Source organism: Schistocerca piceifrons, chromosome 2, assembly GCF_021461385.2.
Source record: "Schistocerca piceifrons isolate TAMUIC-IGC-003096 chromosome 2, iqSchPice1.1, whole genome shotgun sequence".
NCBI lineage: Eukaryota > Metazoa > Arthropoda > Insecta > Orthoptera > Acrididae > Schistocerca > Schistocerca piceifrons.
In genome coordinates this window covers 849524214-849545948 of record NC_060139.1, presented here as the reverse complement: position 1 = coordinate 849545948, position 21735 = coordinate 849524214, and the positions used below count along the sequence as shown (strand labels likewise).

Sequence of the window (21735 nt, the reverse complement as noted above, 5' to 3'; positions counted from 1 at the left end):
ACCACTTGTTACAAATTTCTTTAGATCTGTGTAGCTACTTGTATTGAACATTTTCGAGAACTGCTTGATACTTCTCACTTGTATGTGTTCTTTTGACATGTCCCTTCCAAAAAAAGCAGAAGTTACACCTTATGGTAATACAGGTAATTTTTGCTCACCCATGTCACCTGGCATCCTCTTTTCTTGGTGGCAGGCTCCTTAATTGCCGAACTCATGGTTCTTTGTATTTTCAAGGCAAGTCGCTGTCAGCAGAAGTGAAGGAATCTTAGCTCTTTCCAGTACCTGAGGCTTTACAGGAGAAAATGCTAAGCCTTTCAAGAAAAACTGTTATCTTCTTTTTTAGCTTACCTACTTTGTTTGAAAAATGGTTTGAGCATAAATTCCTGCTATATCTCAAAACATTTTTTGTCACACCCTCTTCTGAAAAACAAAATTATTTTGCCCCTCCCCCATTTTTCTTTCCTTTCTCAGTATTTGCCACAGAAACTGCCCACAGTATCTATTTACTTCTAATTGTTGCAACTATCAATTAATAATTATTATTCAAACACATTTTTTTCAAAATTATCATACTTTTGCATTATTCAAAGGTGGTGAAAGTTCACAATTAAAACTAGTTTATAAATAATCATGGCCGCATGTTCAGTTTTTAGCACTGAGCAAATATTTGTGTTTCACTACATACATATTTCTGTAAAAAATTTGTTCCCAAATTAGTTAATTTAAGGTTGCCTGTTTCCACCTATATTGCTTTCAGTTATTTTAATATTTGAAAGATCATGATGTACAAATGAAGATAGAACAACAGTTGACATTTAAATGCTAACTTAAAAACTGTTATATCCAAACTGATCATCCAGAAGGGAAACAAGAACAAAAATGCACATGGTTCAAAATTTGGAAATTTTTGACATTTGCACGTTCAGTGTGATGTCGGTGCTTGAATTTGCAAGTCCACTCTTCATTGGATCTTTGAAGCAGCAGCTTGCAGATCCTTTTCCAGCTGCAGTCAGGACCGATGCTTCGTCTCGATTAATGCCACTTTGGCAAATGTTAAGGCCACATTATCATACTTTTGCATTATTCAAAGGTGGTGAAAGTTCACAATTAAAACTAGTTTATAAATAATCATGCATGTTCAGTGTTTGGAACTGGCACTGAGTAAAATGTTAAGTAAGTTGATGTGAAGGGTAGTAAAACATCCTCTGTCCTTGTTAAATTGGGATATTCATTCAGAGTCTGCATCTAGAAAGTTTCAAGAGACTTTGGTTTAAATTCATTTTGAAGTGTTCTCTCACCTGACAGTTCTATTAGTTCCTCCTGGTCTATTGTTGACAAGTGGTCTCTTGTGATTGAATCAAACAGACTGTGGATCCCACCACACTCAGTTGAAGCTTCTGGAAATTTATCGTCAAAGTGTTGATGAAGGTTTACGAGATGTACTACACTAATTCTACTAATTTACCAACATCCAGCTCATTTTCCTTCATGAAATCATTCATAAAAGAAAACAATTCACAGTTACTCTATCTGGTTTCCCAAAATTCAAGTTTTCTCTTAAATGCAAATACTTTCTCACTTCGAAAGATAATACTACATTTTGGCCTTGGAGTGATGCATTAAGATCATTCAGTTTCTCAAAAACGTCAACTCATTAGCATAATATTAGAACGCACTTTTCATCCAGAAACAGAGCCATGAGTGTAAGCCAATGCCTTCCTCCCTGAGCATCATGTGTATGTAATACCAACAGAAAAGGAGTTCACAAGAAAGGAAAGATCTTCACATGTAGTCCTCCCTTCCAGAGATTTAAAAAATCCACAGCCCTCGAACATTTCATTTTCATAACAGTAATTCACAAAAACACAAAGCTGGAAAAGATTTCCAATGTTAGTACTGTCTTTAAGTTACAGGACTAATTTGGAGCTATGATGAAGATGTGGTAGCAACTGATTTCTGATCATATGAGAGTGGTCTTCACTCTCACCAAACCTTTCTCTATCCATGATTTCACGTTTCGACAGCTGCTGCGGGAGAATTAATTTCTCGCCAATAAAGTGTGGTGATTAGGATTTTGCACTTAAGTAGGATACCTCTGGGGATGCTCTTAAGGAACTGATATCCGCTTCTTGAGGAATCTGACACTTCCTTTTAGTTGTGGCCCATGGCACTTAGAAAATTCAATGGATTTAGATATGTGGTCTGAAAGTATTGTCTGCTGGTGACTAGTGTTATAGGCGTCAAGCTATCAGTGGCTACAATATCCAAAGAGCGTACTGACGTCATTCCTCATTATTCAAAAGAATGCTTGTAAGGTCAGACAATCAACTTGGTGCTTATGGACTTTTGTTTTGCATTTAGAACTAACTTTGCTGATCAGGACAAAGGAAGATGCGAAAGAAGAACGCATTTTGTTGAAATTTGAATCTTTTCTCCTTATAAGGACTGTATATTTTTTTAAGGAGAAGAAATGACCAAAAGATAACAAAATAAAAATGACCAAGCCTTGGCATCCTTTGTACATTAAGTGGACACACTCGCTGTTTATTTTATACTGCTGTTCACATGAATGTATGACAACACAAATTATCATTGTGTTAGCTAAAGCAATAATGAAGCCAAAGGCACAGGCTTACAATTGTAAAACAACAATGGAATGGGCTCTCTTGTTACCACTGCGAATCAGCCACTTATCCAGTACTTAGGTCACTTCTTTTAAATATGATTAACTATTGCCACTGAACATGAACTAGAATTCAGTTTCTAGCTCACTATCCTTCAGCTGATTCCGTAAATCTGGCAGAAATCACGTGGACAGTCACATTGGCTGTAATTAACAATCAATTTCTTGAAGGGCCGTGTGATTAAACATTACTCATTAGTTTTCTCAGCATTCCTGCTGACATGCTCTACTGCTCAGTTCTTGTGAAATAATCCAGCATATTAAGGCCGGAGAAAAGCTAGTGCCCTCACTTTGAGGGCATCTACATTAGATGATAGAATATGACCAATGGTCATCTTCTTGTCACCTGTGCAATGGAATACGCACCAACCAGTTGGTTTTCTATGCAGACTTCTCCCTTTGTTACATAGTAACACAAAACTATCTCTGGTTTACCTGTAACTTGGCAATGGTTCCAAAATTGAGTATAGTTGAAACAGGTTAAACCCCCCCCCCCCCCAGTACATATGCTTTAACATCATGTCATTCTGAAAACCAAACAGAGAGGAATGGACGGCCCTATCTTTCTCTGGCAAAAATTCTTATCACAGTCTCTCTCTTTTCTCAATGACCAATTCATGTTAACCGCTTTTTCAATGAGGCGGCGGCTAAGGAATAACTGGTGTACTGGTTATCCATTGTAATGTTTGTTCTGGAGCCTTCAGTGTGAGTAATAAGCCATCCTACATGACACTGAGAACTTGAAACATTGTATGATCCTGTTGGTTGTTTCCCACAGTACACTTCAATATTATTGTGAAGAATGTATGAGCAAGCATCTGCTTATTAAAAAAAAATAAAAAAACCATACTTTGCTGGTTACGTCAAAACGGGTAACACATTTCCACAGTGAGTATTGTCCATAAAGCCTGTTGTTTCACTTGTGGCCCCTCAAGCAACATATTTAGGTCCAGGAAATTTTTTTGCAACAATCTTTCTTTTTGGTTCTGTGGTAACATTACCACACCTTTTATTCCATTTACATGTTTCCCTCTCAATAAAAATATCACCAGTGGAGAGAGTGATGTTCAGTCACCATATTGTTCTTATTCAGAATCTGAATTGCAGTTAGTTTGTGTGATAAGTTACTATTCTATCTCGGAGTCTTCATCTGGTACAGTGTTGAAACCTGGCCTTGAGTAGCCACTCAAGCTCTTTGTCAATCAGCTTTGATCTTGCCCTGCACAGAATACAAGAACTTGCTTGTTATGTGTTATATTTTGCTGCACATAAAAAATAACAAAATGATTGAACCTGCTTGTTATGGGTAATATTTTGCCGAGCATAAAAGATAGCAAAATAAAAATGACCAAGCCGTGACGTACTTTGTACATTAAGTGGACACACTCGCTGTTTATTTTCTACTGCTGCTCACATGAATAACAACACAAATTATCATTGTGTTAGCTAAAGCAATAATGAAGCCAAAGGCACAGGCTTACAATTGTAAAACAACAATGGAATGGTGCAAGACAGTGCACTCTCACAGGCCCAGGTTTTCCAGTGGTTCAAGAATGGGAGACCGTTGAAGACATGGAGTGATTTGGATGCACTTTAATGAGTGGTTTGGTCAAAACTGTGGCCAAAGTGAAAAATCTCATGGAATCTGACCATTGTTTGAATGCAAGATTAATCACCAAAAACATCAACTGTGCAAAATTATGGTTCACAAAATCTGAGCATGTGGAAGGTTTGGGCAAAATTGATAACTAAAGTGTTCAGTGATGAAAAAAAACTGAAAGTTGACTTTTCCTGTGAGATGTTGGAATAGTTGTATGGTGAACCAAACTTTTGGCAACATACCAACAGCTGACGAATTATGGGTGTTACAGTATGATCCTGAAACCAAGCACCGAATCTTGGCCAGCACCTCTCAAATCTCTAAATCCCCAAAGAAAGGGAGAATGTCAAATTCCAAGGCCTTATTTGACAAGCATGGGGAGAGATCCACAAACAACTTGTACCCAATGAGACTATTTTGAAAAAAATTAACAATACACAGTAACCAGAGCAATTAATTCTTTTTACCAGAACCAATCTCATTACTTTAAGAACAATCCCTCGATTTAGCAATTTCAATGCATTACCAGGTTTGCTAGTCTAATGTATTTCCATTATTGTTTACCTTCTTTTTTACCTCATAACACAGATTGTGACTCACATGCATTTCCCTTCCCCCTCTCTCCTCCTTGAAGAGGGAGCAAGTTTCCAAAAGCTAGGTTTTATTTATTTTTGTCAGTTTTCTGTTAGTGTCAGCTGTACCTAGATAAGGTAAATACTAGCCAACACACCTGTCTGTCTGTATACTTTTCACATTTCTGTATGATATTTTCCTTTCATCAATAACAATGATTGTAACATCTATTTAGAGCTAAAACTACAATACCTAAGAAAGTGGTCTGTTTTATAATGGGGAAAAAAACTGAGATAAAATTTACTGATTCGCTGAAATTACTTGGTAGTTATATGTGAAGTACACAGCTTGTGGTCTAGTGGTTAGCATTGCCTCTAGATCGTGGGATCCTGGCTTCGATTCCTGGTTGGGTTGGAGTTTTTCTTCGCTCGGGGACTGGGTGTTTGCATTGTCCTCATCATTTCATCTCACTTTCATTGACCTGCAATCACTAAAGTGGGATTTAATGGAAATACTTGTACCAAGTGGCCAAACCTCAGATTGGGTCTTCCAGCCAATAATGCCTTGCAACCATTTTTTGCATGTGGAAGTTTTGTTTTGTTGAGGTTATTCTCATAAACAGACTGATGTAGACATGCTGTCCTTTTCACATTGTAAGCCTTCAACAGCAGTTAATACAGGTGATTTCTAGCAGCAGCTTTGTTTCATAAGTTTATTTTGATGCCTGTAAAAATCAATAGATTTCTCTTGAAATAGAAATTATTTACTTAAAAAGCTCACTGAACATGGTACACGTGTACTGATAAACTCCAACCCATCCACACCAAACAGCCAGAACAATAATGGAATGGCCTTAAAACTGCTTCATGTTGAAACAATAATTACAGGCTTACAAAATGTCTTATTAGGCAGTCCCAAACAAAAAAATGGCTTAGATGTATGCTAAATAATACACACTAATAAAACTGAAAGTGTGATATTTGTACGCATCCTGATGAATAACAAACCAATATTCACACATAAATTTATGGAATTTGCATCACTGGGCAGTACTGAATCTTCACTGTCTCTGACAAGTTTGATTCAATGACAGAGGAGTATGGAAGTACCAGTTGGAATCTTTACAGTTGGACTTTCTTTTTATTGAAAATACCATTACATCAGGTTCCTTAAAAACATTTTGCTAGTAAATCTTGAACATTTATCCCTGATCATATGAAGGGATATCTGGTATCAGGATGATGGTTGTCTTGAACCAAGGCAAATACTGAATGCGATTCACCTTGACTAATGAGTGGAGGTTGTGGTGGCAACGCTTCCCTGATCTCTCAAATCTCACCATTAGATTACACCCCCCCCCCCCCCCCCTAAAAAATGGGGGGGGGGGGAATTTTAATCTGATAATACATCATTTGCTCTGATTTAAAAACGTTTTACATGTTAACAAAGATGACACACACACACACACACACACACACACACACACACACACACACACACACACACAAACAAAAATTGTCTGGCAAAGTGCCAGTGTGCACAGTCTGTCTAAGAGAGGTATCAAACCCATATTTCACTCCCCTCCAAAATAAGAAACCTGCTGAATAGCTGAAAGATAACCTTCTACTTCGTACATCTGGGGTCTATCACATACTGCATGAATATGGAAAACCCATACATCAGACAAACACAACCAGGCTGTGCCTCATAGCACAGAACATGTTTACAATGTATAATTTGAACAGGAAAATAAACTTGTTATAGCCAAGAATAGCTTAATGAAAAAGCACATGTTCAATTTTGAAATCTGCCCAGCTAATAGTTTTTGTGACAGCATTATTAAGGAAGCAATCAAGCTATGAGGAATGATAAACATTGTTAACAAAAGTAAGTGTTTTGCCTTCAATGCTGCTTGACAACCAACCTGTAAATCAAAAATACAGAAGAGGCAGCAGTGTGCAGCATTTAAAACTGCTCTGGAAGTTGAGTTGTCAACTACTTAATCAATCAGTAGGGCTCCTGTTAAACTATTATGGAGTGGCTGTTGCAAAAATTAAATGTCTGCCACTGATAAGGAATGTGTGGCACTGGTACATCACCAGAGAATGGAAAAACACACACACACACACACACACACACACACACACACACACACACACTGTAATATTTTAATTAGTAAATAATCCATATAATTTTATTTGACTAAACAAATAAAATGCCATGATCATTTTAACAGATCAATAGAAGCTCCAATTTATACAAATGGAAGAACAGTGACTTAATACACTGTGTGATCAAAAGTATCCGCACACCCCAAAAACACAAATTTTTCGTATTAGGTGCATTGTGCTGCCATCAGCTGCCAGGTGCTCCACGTCAGTGACCTCAGTAGTCATTAGACATAGTGAGAGAGCAGAGTGGGACACTCTGCAGAACTTCGAATGTGGTCAGGTGTGATTGGTGTCACTTGTGTCATATATCTGTACACGAGATTTCCACACTCCTTAATATCCCTAGGCCCGCTGTTTCTGTTGTGATAGTGAAGTGGAAACGTGAAGTGACACGTACAGCACAAAAGCGTACATGCCGACCTCGTCTGTTGATTGACTGACAGTTGCAGGGGGTCGTAATGTGTAATAGGCAAATGTCTATCCAGACCATCACGCAGGAATTCCAAACTGCATCAGGATCCACTGCAAGTACTTTGACACTTAGGCGGGAGGTGAGAAAACTGGGATTTCATGGTTGAGCGGCTGCTCATATGCCACACATCACGCGGGTAAATGTCAAATGATGCCTCGCTTGGTGTACGGAGCGTCAACATTGGACGATTGAACAGTGGAAAAATGTGTGGAGTGACGAATCTTGCTACACAATGTGGCAATCTGATGGCAGGGTCTGGGTATGCCAATGCCCGGTGAACGTCATCTGCCAGCGTGTGTAGTGCCAACAGCAAAATTCAGAGGTGGTGATGTTATGGTGTGGTCATGTTTTTCATGGAGGGGGTTTGCACCCCTTGTTGTTTTGCATGGCACTATCACAGCATGGGCCTACATTGATCTTCTAAGAACCGTCTTGCTTTCCACTTTTGAAGAGCAATTCAGGGATGGCAATTGCGTCTTTCAATACGATCGAGCACCTGTTCATAATGCACAGCCTGTGGTGGAGTGGTTACACAACAATAACATCCCTGTAATGGACTGGTCTGCACAGAGTGCTGACCTTAATCAAATAGAACACCTTTGGGACGTTTTGGAACGCTGACTTCATGCCAGGCCTCACTGACCGACATCCATACTTCTCCTCAGTGCAGCACTCCGTGAAGAATGGGCTGCCATTCCCAACAAACCTTCTAGCACCTGATTGAACGTATGCCTGCGAGAGTGGAAGCTGTCATCAAGGTTAAGGGTCGGCCAACACCATACTGAATTTCAGCATTACCGATTGCAGGACACCACGAACTTGTAAGTCATTTTCATCCAAGTGTCTGGATACTTTTGATCGCATAGTGTACTTCTATGTCTTAAAATCCCCCTTTTGTTGGACAAGGAGTTGAGACACACAATTACATGCAAGGCCTGAAAGCTGAAAAATGTAAAATGTATGGAAGTTGGAGCACCCTGCCAAGACACGAACCTTCTCTGAAAAAGATGTCAATGAAATAACAATTTACTGCAAACTGTTACTTCATCTGGTATGATTTGCAACAAGTTCCAGCTGTTGGTTCAGAATAGCAGGTGGCTTTATGTTTTTCAATTCCTGTTGACTTGTAAACATAGTACACACAAGCAACATAGGTGTTATATATCAAGTTCTGTAGTGCTGTCCATACCTCGAAAAAACATTAGCAATTCTTGTAATAAGTAATGGTGGAGTTCCTATCCTTAGTGAATTTCAGTCAGTCATCACTTTCAAAGGCATGAAGTCCAGTTCAGCAAAATTTGCACCTTCAGTGGAGGAGAGACAGTCTAATGCCTTGGAACTTGGATTTAGAAAACCTTAACAAATGTAATAACACTGAACTTCTATTTACAAGAGGTTTCAAATGTAATTTAAAAGAGTATGCCAATTCATTAAAAAATGTGCCAATAACTTTGTAGATAATTGTTATTAAGAGTCACCTGCTCCTTTGTATACAATCGCTAGCCAGATACTTCAATTTGATACCTAAAACTGTTTACCAAATATTCTAGGTATCGAATTTTGCAGGTTCACTTTGTAAGACCCACTGCTGTGATGAATAAGACACGCAACTGCTGAATGTTCAGTGTTAATATGATATGATATTTCTCTCTCTCACACACAATTTTGTTGAATTAAGAGTGCACAGATGGCCTGAGGAATTACTTGTGCTTTCAAAGTTGCATATTGCTTTTGTTTGGTTGATAATTATTGCCTACAGTCTGTATGTGTACAAACTGACACAACAGAGTGCAGAATATATATATGTAGTAAGAGAGTGACTAGGATGTATGTGCAAAGTACGACAGATAGAAAGTGGACCATCACATGGCTCCTGCCAGATTTTGTAGTAAAACCCTGAAAAAGTAAAGTAAGCAAGTTTGTTAACTACATGTTCAGTAGATCACTTGAATGATTCTTTCATCAAAACGATGTGGAATGAATCAGTTTACAGGATAAATATACATGATTAGTGTATCAAGAATGGATGTAGCTTAGGTGAATTACTGAATACATGACTGAACAGTAAATAAGCCGAAATAAATAGGTTCGATGCCAAAAGAAACGATGGGTGAAACAAAAAAGATTAATTTAACTCTTTATGCTTCTTTTGATTACGGTGGCTTCAGTTCCACAAGTACACACACATCCTGTGAACTGTCTCATTGCACATCAATTCAATAAATCTACAGAACATCTAATTAATTAACAAAGGGAGGTTGTTCTTCATTTAACCTATTTCACTCTGAATCACATCATCAGTTTTTCTTTCCCTTTCCATTCCGTTGCTCTCATTTGATTTACACAGTGTTTTTTACCTCTTCTTTCATGTGTGCACTGTTCTGACTTATGTATGTATTTTTAAATTTAAAAAAATCACTTATGTATGTATTTTTAAATAAAAAAAATCAAGTTATAATTTGTCATTACAGGAACAACTTTATAGGTATAACTGCTTTGATGATAAAAAATTCGAACTTTTTTTGCCACGTGTATGGTGTTTGTTGAAACGGTACAACACGTTCGTTGGTGCAACAAGCAAAGATGATGAACCAACTCAAGGATCACTTCCTATCACAGTACTTGAGTGCTTGAATAGAATGTTTGGTGTAACATTTGAATGCTTTGCATCTCCACTGAACTGCTACTTCAGGCAGTATTGTTCTGCATTTCCAGACACTGATTCATATTTTGGATCAAGAGGGTAAGAATGTTGTTATTATCTTAATATATCTTGGCATCAATTCATGAAATGTCTCTTTAGTCATATGAGACTTTCACAGCCGGTATTTGCATTTTTTGTGATATGTGTTTTATGGGCATTAGATTGTGGTCCAAGGGATATTTCTCTTGCCTAACATTTTGTCTTCCAATGCTGGAGTCACCGTCAGGCTTTAACAACTCAGAAAGCAGTTGAACTTGTTCAAGTTCAGCAAGCCGAGCTGTTTATACATATTCAGGTAACGGTTGGTTTGTGACATCATCAGACTGCTGCCTGAGATTAGGGGAGTCATGCCAACATGTTTGTGGAGCTTTATTTAGTACTGAGGCCCAAAAATCATCTTATTTCAGTCCTCCTCCTTTCTGTTAAAGTTGTTTTTGTGTCTTTGAATTTTTATGGCCCTTCTGTATATCCTGGCATAGTAATGAATCTTGATAATAGTAATAAATCTTGATAAAACCGTGGTATCAGAGAAATTAAATTTGATGGTCCCCTGGTTCCAGTGCATGTTCTCCTACCTATGATTTGCCCATATTACCCAAAAAAAAATTACTCTTGTGAACAATTACTCTTGTGTTCCTTGAGGTGGCTGTCAATGCTTCTATCACAACTGAATCATTACTATGCAACGATTTATGGAGAAGCCATAGAAAATCAAAACCACAAAAGCAACTGTAACAGAAAAGAACAAAGTAAGGCAAATTGTGGATTTTAGTACTACATAAAGCTCTGTAACATGTGCCGGCACATCTCCACGACTTTAGCCAGCAGTTTGATGACATCATGAACCACCCCCCTGCCTGAATAAGTATGGGCTTGCTGAGCTTGTTTAAGACTGTAATTGCTTTCTGAGTTGTTAAAGCCTCTGATGATATTCCAGCACCGGAAGATGAAACGTTAGACATAGAACTAAGCCTTGGATCATAGCCTAATGTCCATTAAAGAAATAACAACAAAAATGTCTGACTAGTTTTCATTTTTGAGCTTATATATGGGAAAACATGTAATTAAATGATTCTACATAACTGAAAATCCAGCTGCAGAGAAGAATAGTGGTATTGGTTATTAATACTATTGTCTATTTTTTTAATAGATAGTGTGCAAAACTATACAGGTTTTTCCAATTTGCTGAAGTTGGTGGGGCAGTTCATACATCAACTGTTCCTGGTCATCAGCTTAGTAATGAAAATGTATTACTGCGTGGATTCTGTATTATAAAGTAGTAACACATCAGGATATAATTGTGTGAGTAAAAAAAGAAGCCCTGAGAATAACAGCATTGTTGGAGAAAACCTACACCAAAAACATTACATAGTTAGCCATGAAATAATAAACATGATTATTACGCATTTTTTCTTTAGCTGATTAACTTCTTCAAAAACAGGCCACAAAAGACCACCAGTATTCAAAATATGTTCCACAGCCTATTCCATTTAAGCCACGAAATTCCACACTTTTCCATCTGCAGTAGCAAAATACACTCCTGGAAATGGAAAAAAGAACACATTGACACCGGTGTGTCAGACCCACCATACTTGCTCCGGACACTGCGAGAGGGCTGTACAAGCAATGATCACACGCACGGCACAGCGGACACACCAGGAACCACGGTGTTGGCCGTCGAATGGCGCTAGCTGCGCAGCATTTGTGCACCGCCGCCGTCAGTGTCAGCCAGTTTGCCGTGGCATACGGAGCTCCATCGCAGTCTTTAACACTGGTAGCATGCCGCGACAGCGTGGACGTGAACCGTATGTGCAGTTGACGGACTTTGAGCGAGGGCGTATAGTGGGCATGCGGGAGGCCGGGTGGACGTACCGCCGAATTGATCAACACGTGGGGCGTGAGGTCTCCACAGTACATCGATGTTGTTGCCAGTGGTCGGCGGAAGGTGCACGCGCCCGTCGACCTGGGACCGGACCGCAGCGACGCACGGATGCACGCCAAGACCGTAGGATCCTACGCAGTGCCGTAGGGGACCGCACGGCCACTTCCCAGCAAATTAGGGACACTGTTGCTCCTGGGGTATCGGCGAGGACCATTCGCAACCGTCTCCATGAAGCTGGGCTACGGTCCCGCACACCGTTAGGCCGTCTTCCGCTCACGCCCCAACATCGTGCAGCCCGCCTCCAGTGGTGTCGCGACAGGCGTGAATGGAGAGACGAATGGAGACGTGTCGTCTTCAGCAATGAGAGTCGCTTCTGCCTTGGTGCCAATGATGGTCGTATGCGTGTTTGGCGCCGTGCAGGTGAGCGCCACAATCAGGACTGCATACGACCGAGGCACACAGGGCCAACACCCGGCATCATGGTGTGGGGAGCGATCTCCTACACTGGCCGTACACCACTGGTGATCGTCGAGGGGACACTGAATAGTGCACGGTACATCCAGACCGTCATCGAACCCATCGTTCTACCATTCCTAGACCGGCAAGGGAACTTGCTGTTCCAACAGGACAATGCACGTCCGCATGTATCCCGTGCTACCCAACGTGCTCTAGAAGGTGTAAGTCAACTACCCTGGCCAGCAAGATCTCCGGATCTGTCCCCCATTGAGCATGTTTGGGACTGGATGAAGCGTCGTCTCACGCGGTCTGCACGTCCAGCACGAACGCTGGTCCAACTGAGGCGCCAGGTGGAAATGGCATGGCAAGCCGTTCCACAGGACTACATCCAGCATCTCTACGATCGTCTCCATGGGAGAATAGCAGCCTGCATTGCTGCGAAAGGTGGATATACACTGTACTAGTGCCGACATTGTGCATGCTCTGTTGCCTGTGTCTATGTGCGATCATGTGATGTATCTGACGCGAGGAATGTGTCAATAAAGTTTCCCCTTCCTGGGACAATGAATTCACGGTGTTCTTATTTCAATTTCCAGGAGTGTAATTTACCTGGAGGACAATGTGCTTGTATACTGTGTCATACATATTCATTTAGAAAAACATGTGACGTAATATCATATTATTCAATGGCTCTATCAATAGTTTGCTTCTGGTCATTGAGCATACTTGCTAAGCTTCAGTAGCACTCACTCAATAATGTTTTCTGATCCCAGCGTGAAGAGTGAATCAAATAATTCTGTGGAATATTCTCGTTTAAAAGATTCCTTTTGGGAATCTTTACCCTACCAAAGCTGTTCCAAAAAGTTTTGGTATCTACCTAATAAAATACTGAGTGATTCTAGTCAATTTTAATCATCCTTTGTTTCGTTTTCATTGCTGTGGAAAGGGGCCATGGTAGTTCTTGTTCACTCAGTAAGGAACTATTCTCACTCTTTGATCACACAACTCTATTAAATATGATTTCCTTGCTTGACTCACAGAGGAAAAAGTGATTCAGTGAGGGAAAGTTGTGATTAAATACCTACAAATATTGACTTTCTTGATAAAATTCAAGGATTTTCCAAGAATTCATTTCATGAAAAAAACAATGTTGCTGTTATAGTCTCAAGAAATGCTTCATACAGTCTGATATTTCATTACAAAAGTCTGATAGGTTTATAAAGTTGTGTTCTTTGAACAGATGAAATTCTCATATTCTTTGAAACTTTATGAAATTTTTTCTCATATCTGCTATTGTCTGTAACCTTGGTTATTTCACTAATATGTAATTCATAAATTATTAATGAAGAGTGCATTCTATGAAGTAATGGTGGTGCCAACATAGCTGTGTAGATCTCTTCAAAGAGTGGCAGGATGCATACAGTAAGCCAAATTACTTACAAAAAACGGAGAAGGCCAAAGAAAAGATAGATGGAACAAAAAAAGAATTGTTTAACCCATTATACTGCTGTCGATTACAATGTCTCCAGTTATGTATGTACATGCTTACGATAGTCTTAGTTTTACAATGGATCATGACACCATTAAAGTGTAAGGTAGTAAACAGATTCTCAGTTTATTGGTTTTGTATGTTTGCCCACAAGGCCATCATCTTAGTGACCATACAGCACACTAGTCCAATAGTATCCTTAAACCAAGATCGATCACTGTGGGTAATGCAAAGAACCAGCTTCTTGGGCATCCCTCAAAACTAACATTTGCATGAATGGTGACGTCAACTAAATAAGCTACCAGTAACTGAAATGAACTTTGTACCACAGACCAGGAATATGGCAATACACAAGTGGTTAGTTACAATACTGAACAACCTCTCACATTTTCAGAATTCAGTATGGTGTGAAGCTGTTAACTGCATTCGTTTTCTTAACATCTCAATATGGAAGGGGAATTTCCCCCCACCCACTTTGCACTTGATAGCCTAACCTAAATACATGTTCCGTTTTCAGCACACAGGCAAACATTGGCATCTTGTTATTCTTTGAAGAAGACTTTCACAATCCTCACCACATACGGCTGGGCAAAGTCCTGTCAAAATATGGAATTGTAGACTGCAGTGGCCACTGGTCATATTGATGTCACTAGGCAGGAGTTGTTACCTCTTGTATCCAGTAGCATCTCAAACCACTGCATTTGTTTGCTTGCTATGTCACTCAAAAAATGCAGGCTGCTTGATTAGTCGTCATAATGGTATCATTGAAGTCTAACCAGTATTCACCACAATAGACTATACTGTATTTTGTTATTCAACCTTTAATGATGGTATTCAATTTACTACTGTTGTCTGAGACCATTTGCAATTTTTTACATTAGCCAGAAACCAATGTTGTGTGTGCCATCACTCCAACCTGCAGTAGACAAATTTGCAGTGCTCCAGTATGGGGCCAACACTGACAAATTGGTGGTTATCTCCTAGAATGCTCATGTTAAGGTGATTCCCTAACGTCACTGCATACAACCATTTGTTGATTGGTTCACACCCTGTGGGAATGGACTCACATTCAGGAGGACAATGGTTCAAATCTACATCCAGCCATCCATACTTAGGTTTTCCATGATCTTTCTATCACTCAAGGAAAATGCCAGGATGGTTCATTTGAAAGTGCATAACCGATTTTCATCCCCATTCTTGAAACAGTCTGAATTTGTGCTCAGTCTGTAATGACCTTAATGTCAATGGATGTTTCCTTCCTTCCTTCCCTTCCTATTTTAATCCCCCTACATGTGTCACTTGTGTAACAGCATGAGAAACATTGTCTAGAGATCGTTTGCCCTGTTCCAAATATCTCGCAGCTGATATTATATCCTGTGGTAAGATGCATCAGCAGTTTCTTTCACATTTCCTCATCATCTGATAGCTCCTCCCACGTCGAATGTGGCATAGCAGTGTTGTTTTCAGCCACACAAAAGAGAATGTAGCTAACTGTAAATGTGCGAGATCATCTCCTTCATCTCTTGTTGCTGATACACAGTCCTATTCATCCTCTGAGTTTGGATCCATCTTCGTGGGTGTTGTAATTTTCACAAATGTTAATGTAGACTGCATATACTTCTTGATAACATTGAAAGAACCAAGCTGATAAAACATTTTGGTAGAACCTTAGGTAATTCCAGCACAGCTCCCTACATCTATGGAACTGATATTGCCAAAGAAGTTTCATAAATATGAAGGAAGTTAGCTCAAGTTATGCCATCTAGGGAAGGATTTGCTGTTCAAAAATTGCTACTACTACTGTTTTGACAAAAAAGAAAGTTCCAGTTTTGTGCTGTAATTTTTTTACATTAAACCATTGTTCATTTTATTAAGTGCCAATACACTGGAAATATGATATGAAAGAATCTCCTTAGTGCTGTAATGATATTCATGAGAATTACCTATTCGTAAGAAGGTGGCTACATACTCACAATTTCAAGATTTTTTTATTTTGATCCATACCCTCTTAATTAGGGGTAAGTATCAACTGTTTTATGCATCTGCAGGTGACAAAAGTCGACTGTCCCAACACAATAACAACCATTATGGACTAATCACATTTCAAAGTAATTTAATTTTTAATTGTAGCATCTGTTAGTATGAGGCATCTTCAAAAGTTAACATTATGGAATACCAAGTAACTTTTAGTCACTTAAAAGTAACACAGATATGGCACTATTTTTCAATATGGTCACCAAGTATATGCAAACAATGGTTGGAATGTTCTACCATTCATTCAATTCCTGAACGATAGAACTCCGCTCCGCTATACAAGAATTGCTGTGTGAATATCTGTATCGCTTCAGAATCTCATTGCCTGGATATTGTTGCATATGTCAGTATAACAGGCCTTCCTTTCCAATCAGCATCATTCGTGTTTGTGTGGCCCCTGTCAAATTAGTGTGACCATTTCAATTCTGCTGGAAGTGACACTGCATTTAGTTTGTATACTGCCAGAATTTCATGATGAATCTGTGTGCGATTTAAATGTTTGCCCCACAAGCATTGTACTGCCCCGCATAGTTCAACTTCAGAGTATGTTTCCAGTTGCCACATTGTTTCACTCATTCACTGACAGCAGCAGAACTCTCTCTGCAGGAGACCCAGAACACACTGCTGACAATGTGCCACTCTTGTGTACAATGGTCTTTGTGTGACGAATATGTGTAACTTTTGTAAGTCCCTATATACATCTATCTACAAATATATATCAGTCATTAGCATTCCATAGAATGAACATATATTCTCTAGAAGGTTGTATTCTTTGCTAAAGAGCAATAGACATAAATTGTTGGGCCTTCTCATAGGAAAATATAAGTAAACTGACTACCTTTCAGGCTGATGCACATTTAATCTTAACATTTTGATTTCAGTCCAATATTAGACTTCAAACCTGTCAGTGGATCATTTGAAGCGAATCCTCCTTTCTGTGAAGAGTTAATGGAGGCAATGGTGAATCATTTTGAAAGGCTTCTATCAGAATCCCCAGAAGCTCTTTCCTTTATCGTATTTATCCCAGAATACAGAGAGCCAGCACCAAATGCACTGCTTAAACTTGAAGCAAGCCATTTTAAGAGGAAACAAGTAGTCGTACCAGCTCTTGAACATGAATATCGGAATGGTCTACAACATATAAAAGCAAAGTAAGTTATTCACTGCATGAATTATTAAAAAAAAATTGCTTTCTTTGTTATATGATAAACTGCATGAATGTATAAACATAGTGTCATTTATCCTGCATGTAAAGCTATGAAAAGTAATAGAGACTTAGTGATTAAAATGATACACCATGTGATTGTTTTCTTTCTTTCTTTGCCACCTGCCTCCATAGCCAGACCTATCCTGTTAAATATAAAACTAAGTGTTAAGCATATGGACTGTTTTTAAATATCATCTGTCTTTTAATTTCTACCTGGAAGTAGCACGCAGGGAGACAGATATCCAAAATTTCAATTTTACTTCTGAGTACATGGAAAGACAGTATATATGTGCCCTTATTCTGTAGCTTTTTCAAACTGTGTAAAGCAGAAAGTTACCTTAATCTGAGGCTTATTGCCAAATATACTGTGTATTTTTAGAATTTGATTATCTTATTATAATTTGTGTTTTTTTCTAAGAAGGGGAGGTCCCCAGGGGCGAGAAACAGTGCTTTTGCAATAGCAACGTAGTGTAATGATTAATATCTTATCCTGACATGACAGAGGTTGTGGATTTCTATCCCATTAGGTGCTTTTTAAATTTTTTATTTTTAAATCTTTTCAAAATAACATTGATCGTTATTTTGATTAGTTTATATTTTTATTTTTAATTCTTTGCTGTCTTTTTAACCACTGTATTAAATTTGTTCTCACACTTTGTTTGAATTTGGAATCTTTGTGACTGTGATTTTAATTATTTTTACTGTTTTAATTTCATCAGTTTTATTTTTTGCCCACATTATTATTTCTGTTCTTTATTTTACTTGAATTCATTTTATTTATAATCCCTTCTTTCATCTGCATAACTTTGTCCATAGCAAAACAAGAATTTGAGACAACCAAAAACATATACTTGTTACAATGGAAGTGTGCACTTGTGTCAAAAATATATTTTCCTTTGTTTTTAACTGATACATCAGCATTTTAAACGTTTAAATATTGACAGGCAAACAAAAACTATGGATTCAGCTTCTTTACGAGCACAGGAATGTCCGCGGTGCCTTCGTCGAGTTCTGGACACACAGCACTGTGTAAATTTTGGCTAGTTGTTGTTCCTGAAATTAGAGTAGCCCAACTCACAAACCCCGGAAACCAGCACAATTCACAATGATTAAAATTATGCAGCAAAGAATTAGAAATAAAAAATTAAAAGCATTTGTTGGGATCTGAACCTACAACATATGAGGAAAGGATCTTAAACACCACACCACACTACAACGCCAATCTGGAAGGCTGTAGTGCATCACTACAGAATTCTTTTTCATTGATTACTTGCAAATGGCAGCCCCCCCCCCCCTTTTTTTTTTTTTGCTGAATGGCTGCAGGTTGTGATACTTACTTACAGATTGTTAAAAAAAAAGTAGATTCCACCCCTGAAGACTTCCCTTGTGAGAGATTTAAAAAAATAAAATTACGTGATGATTGTTTAGTCTCAGAAATGCAGACCAAGACACTTGTGAAAGAATATTTTATCATCCAAACAAGTGATCATATAGCGCAAGCACTAACAATATGTATTAGTATTCCAATATTGTTTAAACAATGAACAGTTGCTTTGGTTATCTTACCAATAAATGGTACAGATGGCTGCTGTTAGATACACAGACTGGTCTTTTTATATGATTGAATTCAAGAGACAGGAAATTTCTGTCCTTTTGAACTTGACAATTTTAAACCATAAGTCCAAACTGCATATCAAAAATGTCTTTACAAACTTTGAGACGAGAAAAGTATCCATGGAAACATTTGTTAGTAATGAAAGTTTGCTTTTAGCAGGTTTTAAGATAAAGGCTAATCACCTAAGATTATAGCAAATAAAAACAAATTGGGTTACATTACTGATATTTATCAAAATGATGATTCAGCACTCTTACTGTGTTGCTATGTTTACATTTGACATATTTGTTGAGGTACAGTATAACTCCACTTGAACATTCCTGGAATTAACGTTTTCCCACCGCTTAAGACATTTTTTATCGGTCCCGTCAAATTTCCTATGCCCACAATGTTAATTTGCACCAGATTTTGTCATCATATTTATAATTTTCCCACAATTTATGCATTACGAAAAAATGTTTGAGGAGAAAAAATGACACTGGCATGATGTTGGCCGTCCAGTAGTGTTTACAAATATTACACTACCAAGCACTACTTGGTGTGGTGGCTGATGGGAGTAATTAGGTTCATCGAATGAAGATATCATGGCCAATCACAACCATTTCCACACTGTGTCTACTGCGCAAATGCAGTTTTGTGATAATCACGACACCTTTCTCGAACCATATTTAGCGTGTTTCGGCATATGGCCCCTTGGAGTGCTAGTTGACACCATCATTCACTTTTTGTAGCTCAAATGTTTTTAGTTTAAACGCAATGCTCGTTACGTATTTTATTCATGCTGAGAAACACGTTTTGAGAATTTATTCTCGTATTTACGTGTGTATTTTTGTGATGTTACACAAACAAACAGTGTGTATGTGTGTTTCTACATAACTAATGAGGCACAGTACCTGGTAACCTCAAGACAACGACTACAGTACAAGAGATGTAGACTACCACAAATAATACTAATTTACATATTTGCACTTGACAACGAGAAAAAATTCTCGAAACAGGTGTCATGCTAAGCATTAAAAAATATGCAACTAGTGCAGTATTTCATTATTTAAATAATGAGTGACAGCTGCAGGCTTCCAAAAAACATCGATTATGACATATGAAACTGAGTCAAATATTCCAACTTCCCAGACAGTTATCAGTTCCAGTTACATAAGTGTTTTTGTTAGATAACAAACCTTCATTAGATTATAAACATGTCCCTGACAAGTCTTTTGATGCTTGTTATGTACATATATCACACATAAAGTGAAAGGGGGCATCCTATATTACCTCTTACAGCTTAAAACATTATTCCCCACATTTCGCATTTTCCCGTATTTTACACCATTTTTTCACTGTATTTGTAGTTGTGAGTACCTGATTTATTCATGATGGATATTCATCTTATGAGCAAGCAGACATTGTTTTCATATGAGGCCATTTAAATGGAGGCAGTGGTGCTGTGTGAATGCATCAAAAAGCATTTTCAGGCAGCACCATAAATAATTGACCAAGATTTGATCTTATGCCCTACCAGGAAGAGTATGTTCTGTAAGCTGATGTCAAGTATCTATGCACAACACATCATATTAAAATTCATGGAGAAGAAATAAAAACTTTGAGGTTTGCCGATGACATTGTAATTCTGTCCGAGACAGCAAAGGACTTGGAAGAGCAGTTGAATGGAATGGACAGTGTCTTGAAAGGAGGATATAAGATGAACATCAACAAAAGCAAAACAAGGATAATGGAATGTAGCCTAATTAAGTCGGGTGATGCTGAGGGAATTGGATTAGGAAATGAGGCACTTAAAGTAGTAAAGGAGTTTTGCTATTTGGGGAGCAAAATAACTGATGATGGTCAAAGTAGAGAGGATATAAAATGTAGGCTGGCAATGGCAAGGAAAGCGTTTCTGAAGAAGAGAAATTTGTTAACATCCAGTATTGATTTAAGTGTCAGGAAGTCATTTCTGAAAGTATTCGTATGGAGTGTAGCCATGTATGGAAGTGAAACATGGACGATAAATAGTTTGGACAAGAAGAGAATAGAAGCTTTCGAAATGTGGTGCTACAGAAGAATGCTGAAGATTAGATGGGTAGATCACATAACTAATGAGGAAGTATTGAATAGGATTGGGGAGAAGAGAAGTTTGTGGCACAACTTGACCAGAAGAAGGGATCGGTTGGTAGGACATGTTCTGAGGCATCAAGGGATCACCAATTTAGTATTGGAGGGCAGCGTGGAGGGTAAAAATCGTAGAGGGAGACCAAGAGATGAATACACTAGCAGATTCAGAAGGATGTAGGTTGCAGTAGGTACTGGGAGATGAAAAAGCTTGCACAGGATAGAGTAGCATGGAGAGCTGCATCAAACCAGTCTCAGGACTGAAGACCACAACAACAACAACAACATCACAGTAACACATGAACAGTACTTCACACAATATTCAGTAGCCATACTTATGCTATTAATGTGTGAGTAGGAATACTAGGTGACCCCTGGTAGGTCTGTATGTTAAAATGAAAGGAAGCTTAAGGTTCACTGACCAGTCAATGGAACATAAGCTTGGGCTGTGGAACAAAAGTGGCCACATCCTTTCCAAAAGAACCATCCTGGCACCTTTCTCAAGTGATCTATTTAAAACATGGAAAAACCTAAATTTTTGGATGTCCAGACAGGTGTTTGAACAGCCAACCTTACATGCTAGTCCAACGTATTACCACAGTACCATCTCACTTAACGTACATGCAGTATCTGGCCACCCCTATGTAATGAGGAACTGACCACTGGATGTCACAGTGTTGGACTGGCAAGAAGTATTGTGTTGTTAGTAGGGAAGCAGAAGAGTTCAGTGACTAGTCTCTTGG

At 38.5% G+C, this 21735-nt stretch overlaps 2 protein-coding genes across 2 annotated transcripts in view; one reads left to right on the top strand and one right to left on the bottom strand.

The window, feature by feature from the left end:
• The window catches only part of LOC124773431 (2',3'-cyclic-nucleotide 3'-phosphodiesterase-like), a 151452-nt gene that overhangs the window by 25275 nt on the left and 104442 nt on the right, over positions 1 to 21735 (bottom strand). The gene's annotated exons all lie outside the window — the stretch shown is intronic.
• Positions 1 to 21735, top strand: part of LOC124773415 (mRNA (2'-O-methyladenosine-N(6)-)-methyltransferase) — a 151868-nt gene that overhangs the window by 127597 nt on the left and 2536 nt on the right. The window contains 2 exon segments of the mRNA XM_047249399.1: positions 9971 to 10242; positions 16946 to 17215. Of these exon segments, the coding sequence (XP_047105355.1) occupies positions 9971 to 10242; positions 16946 to 17215 (542 nt within the window).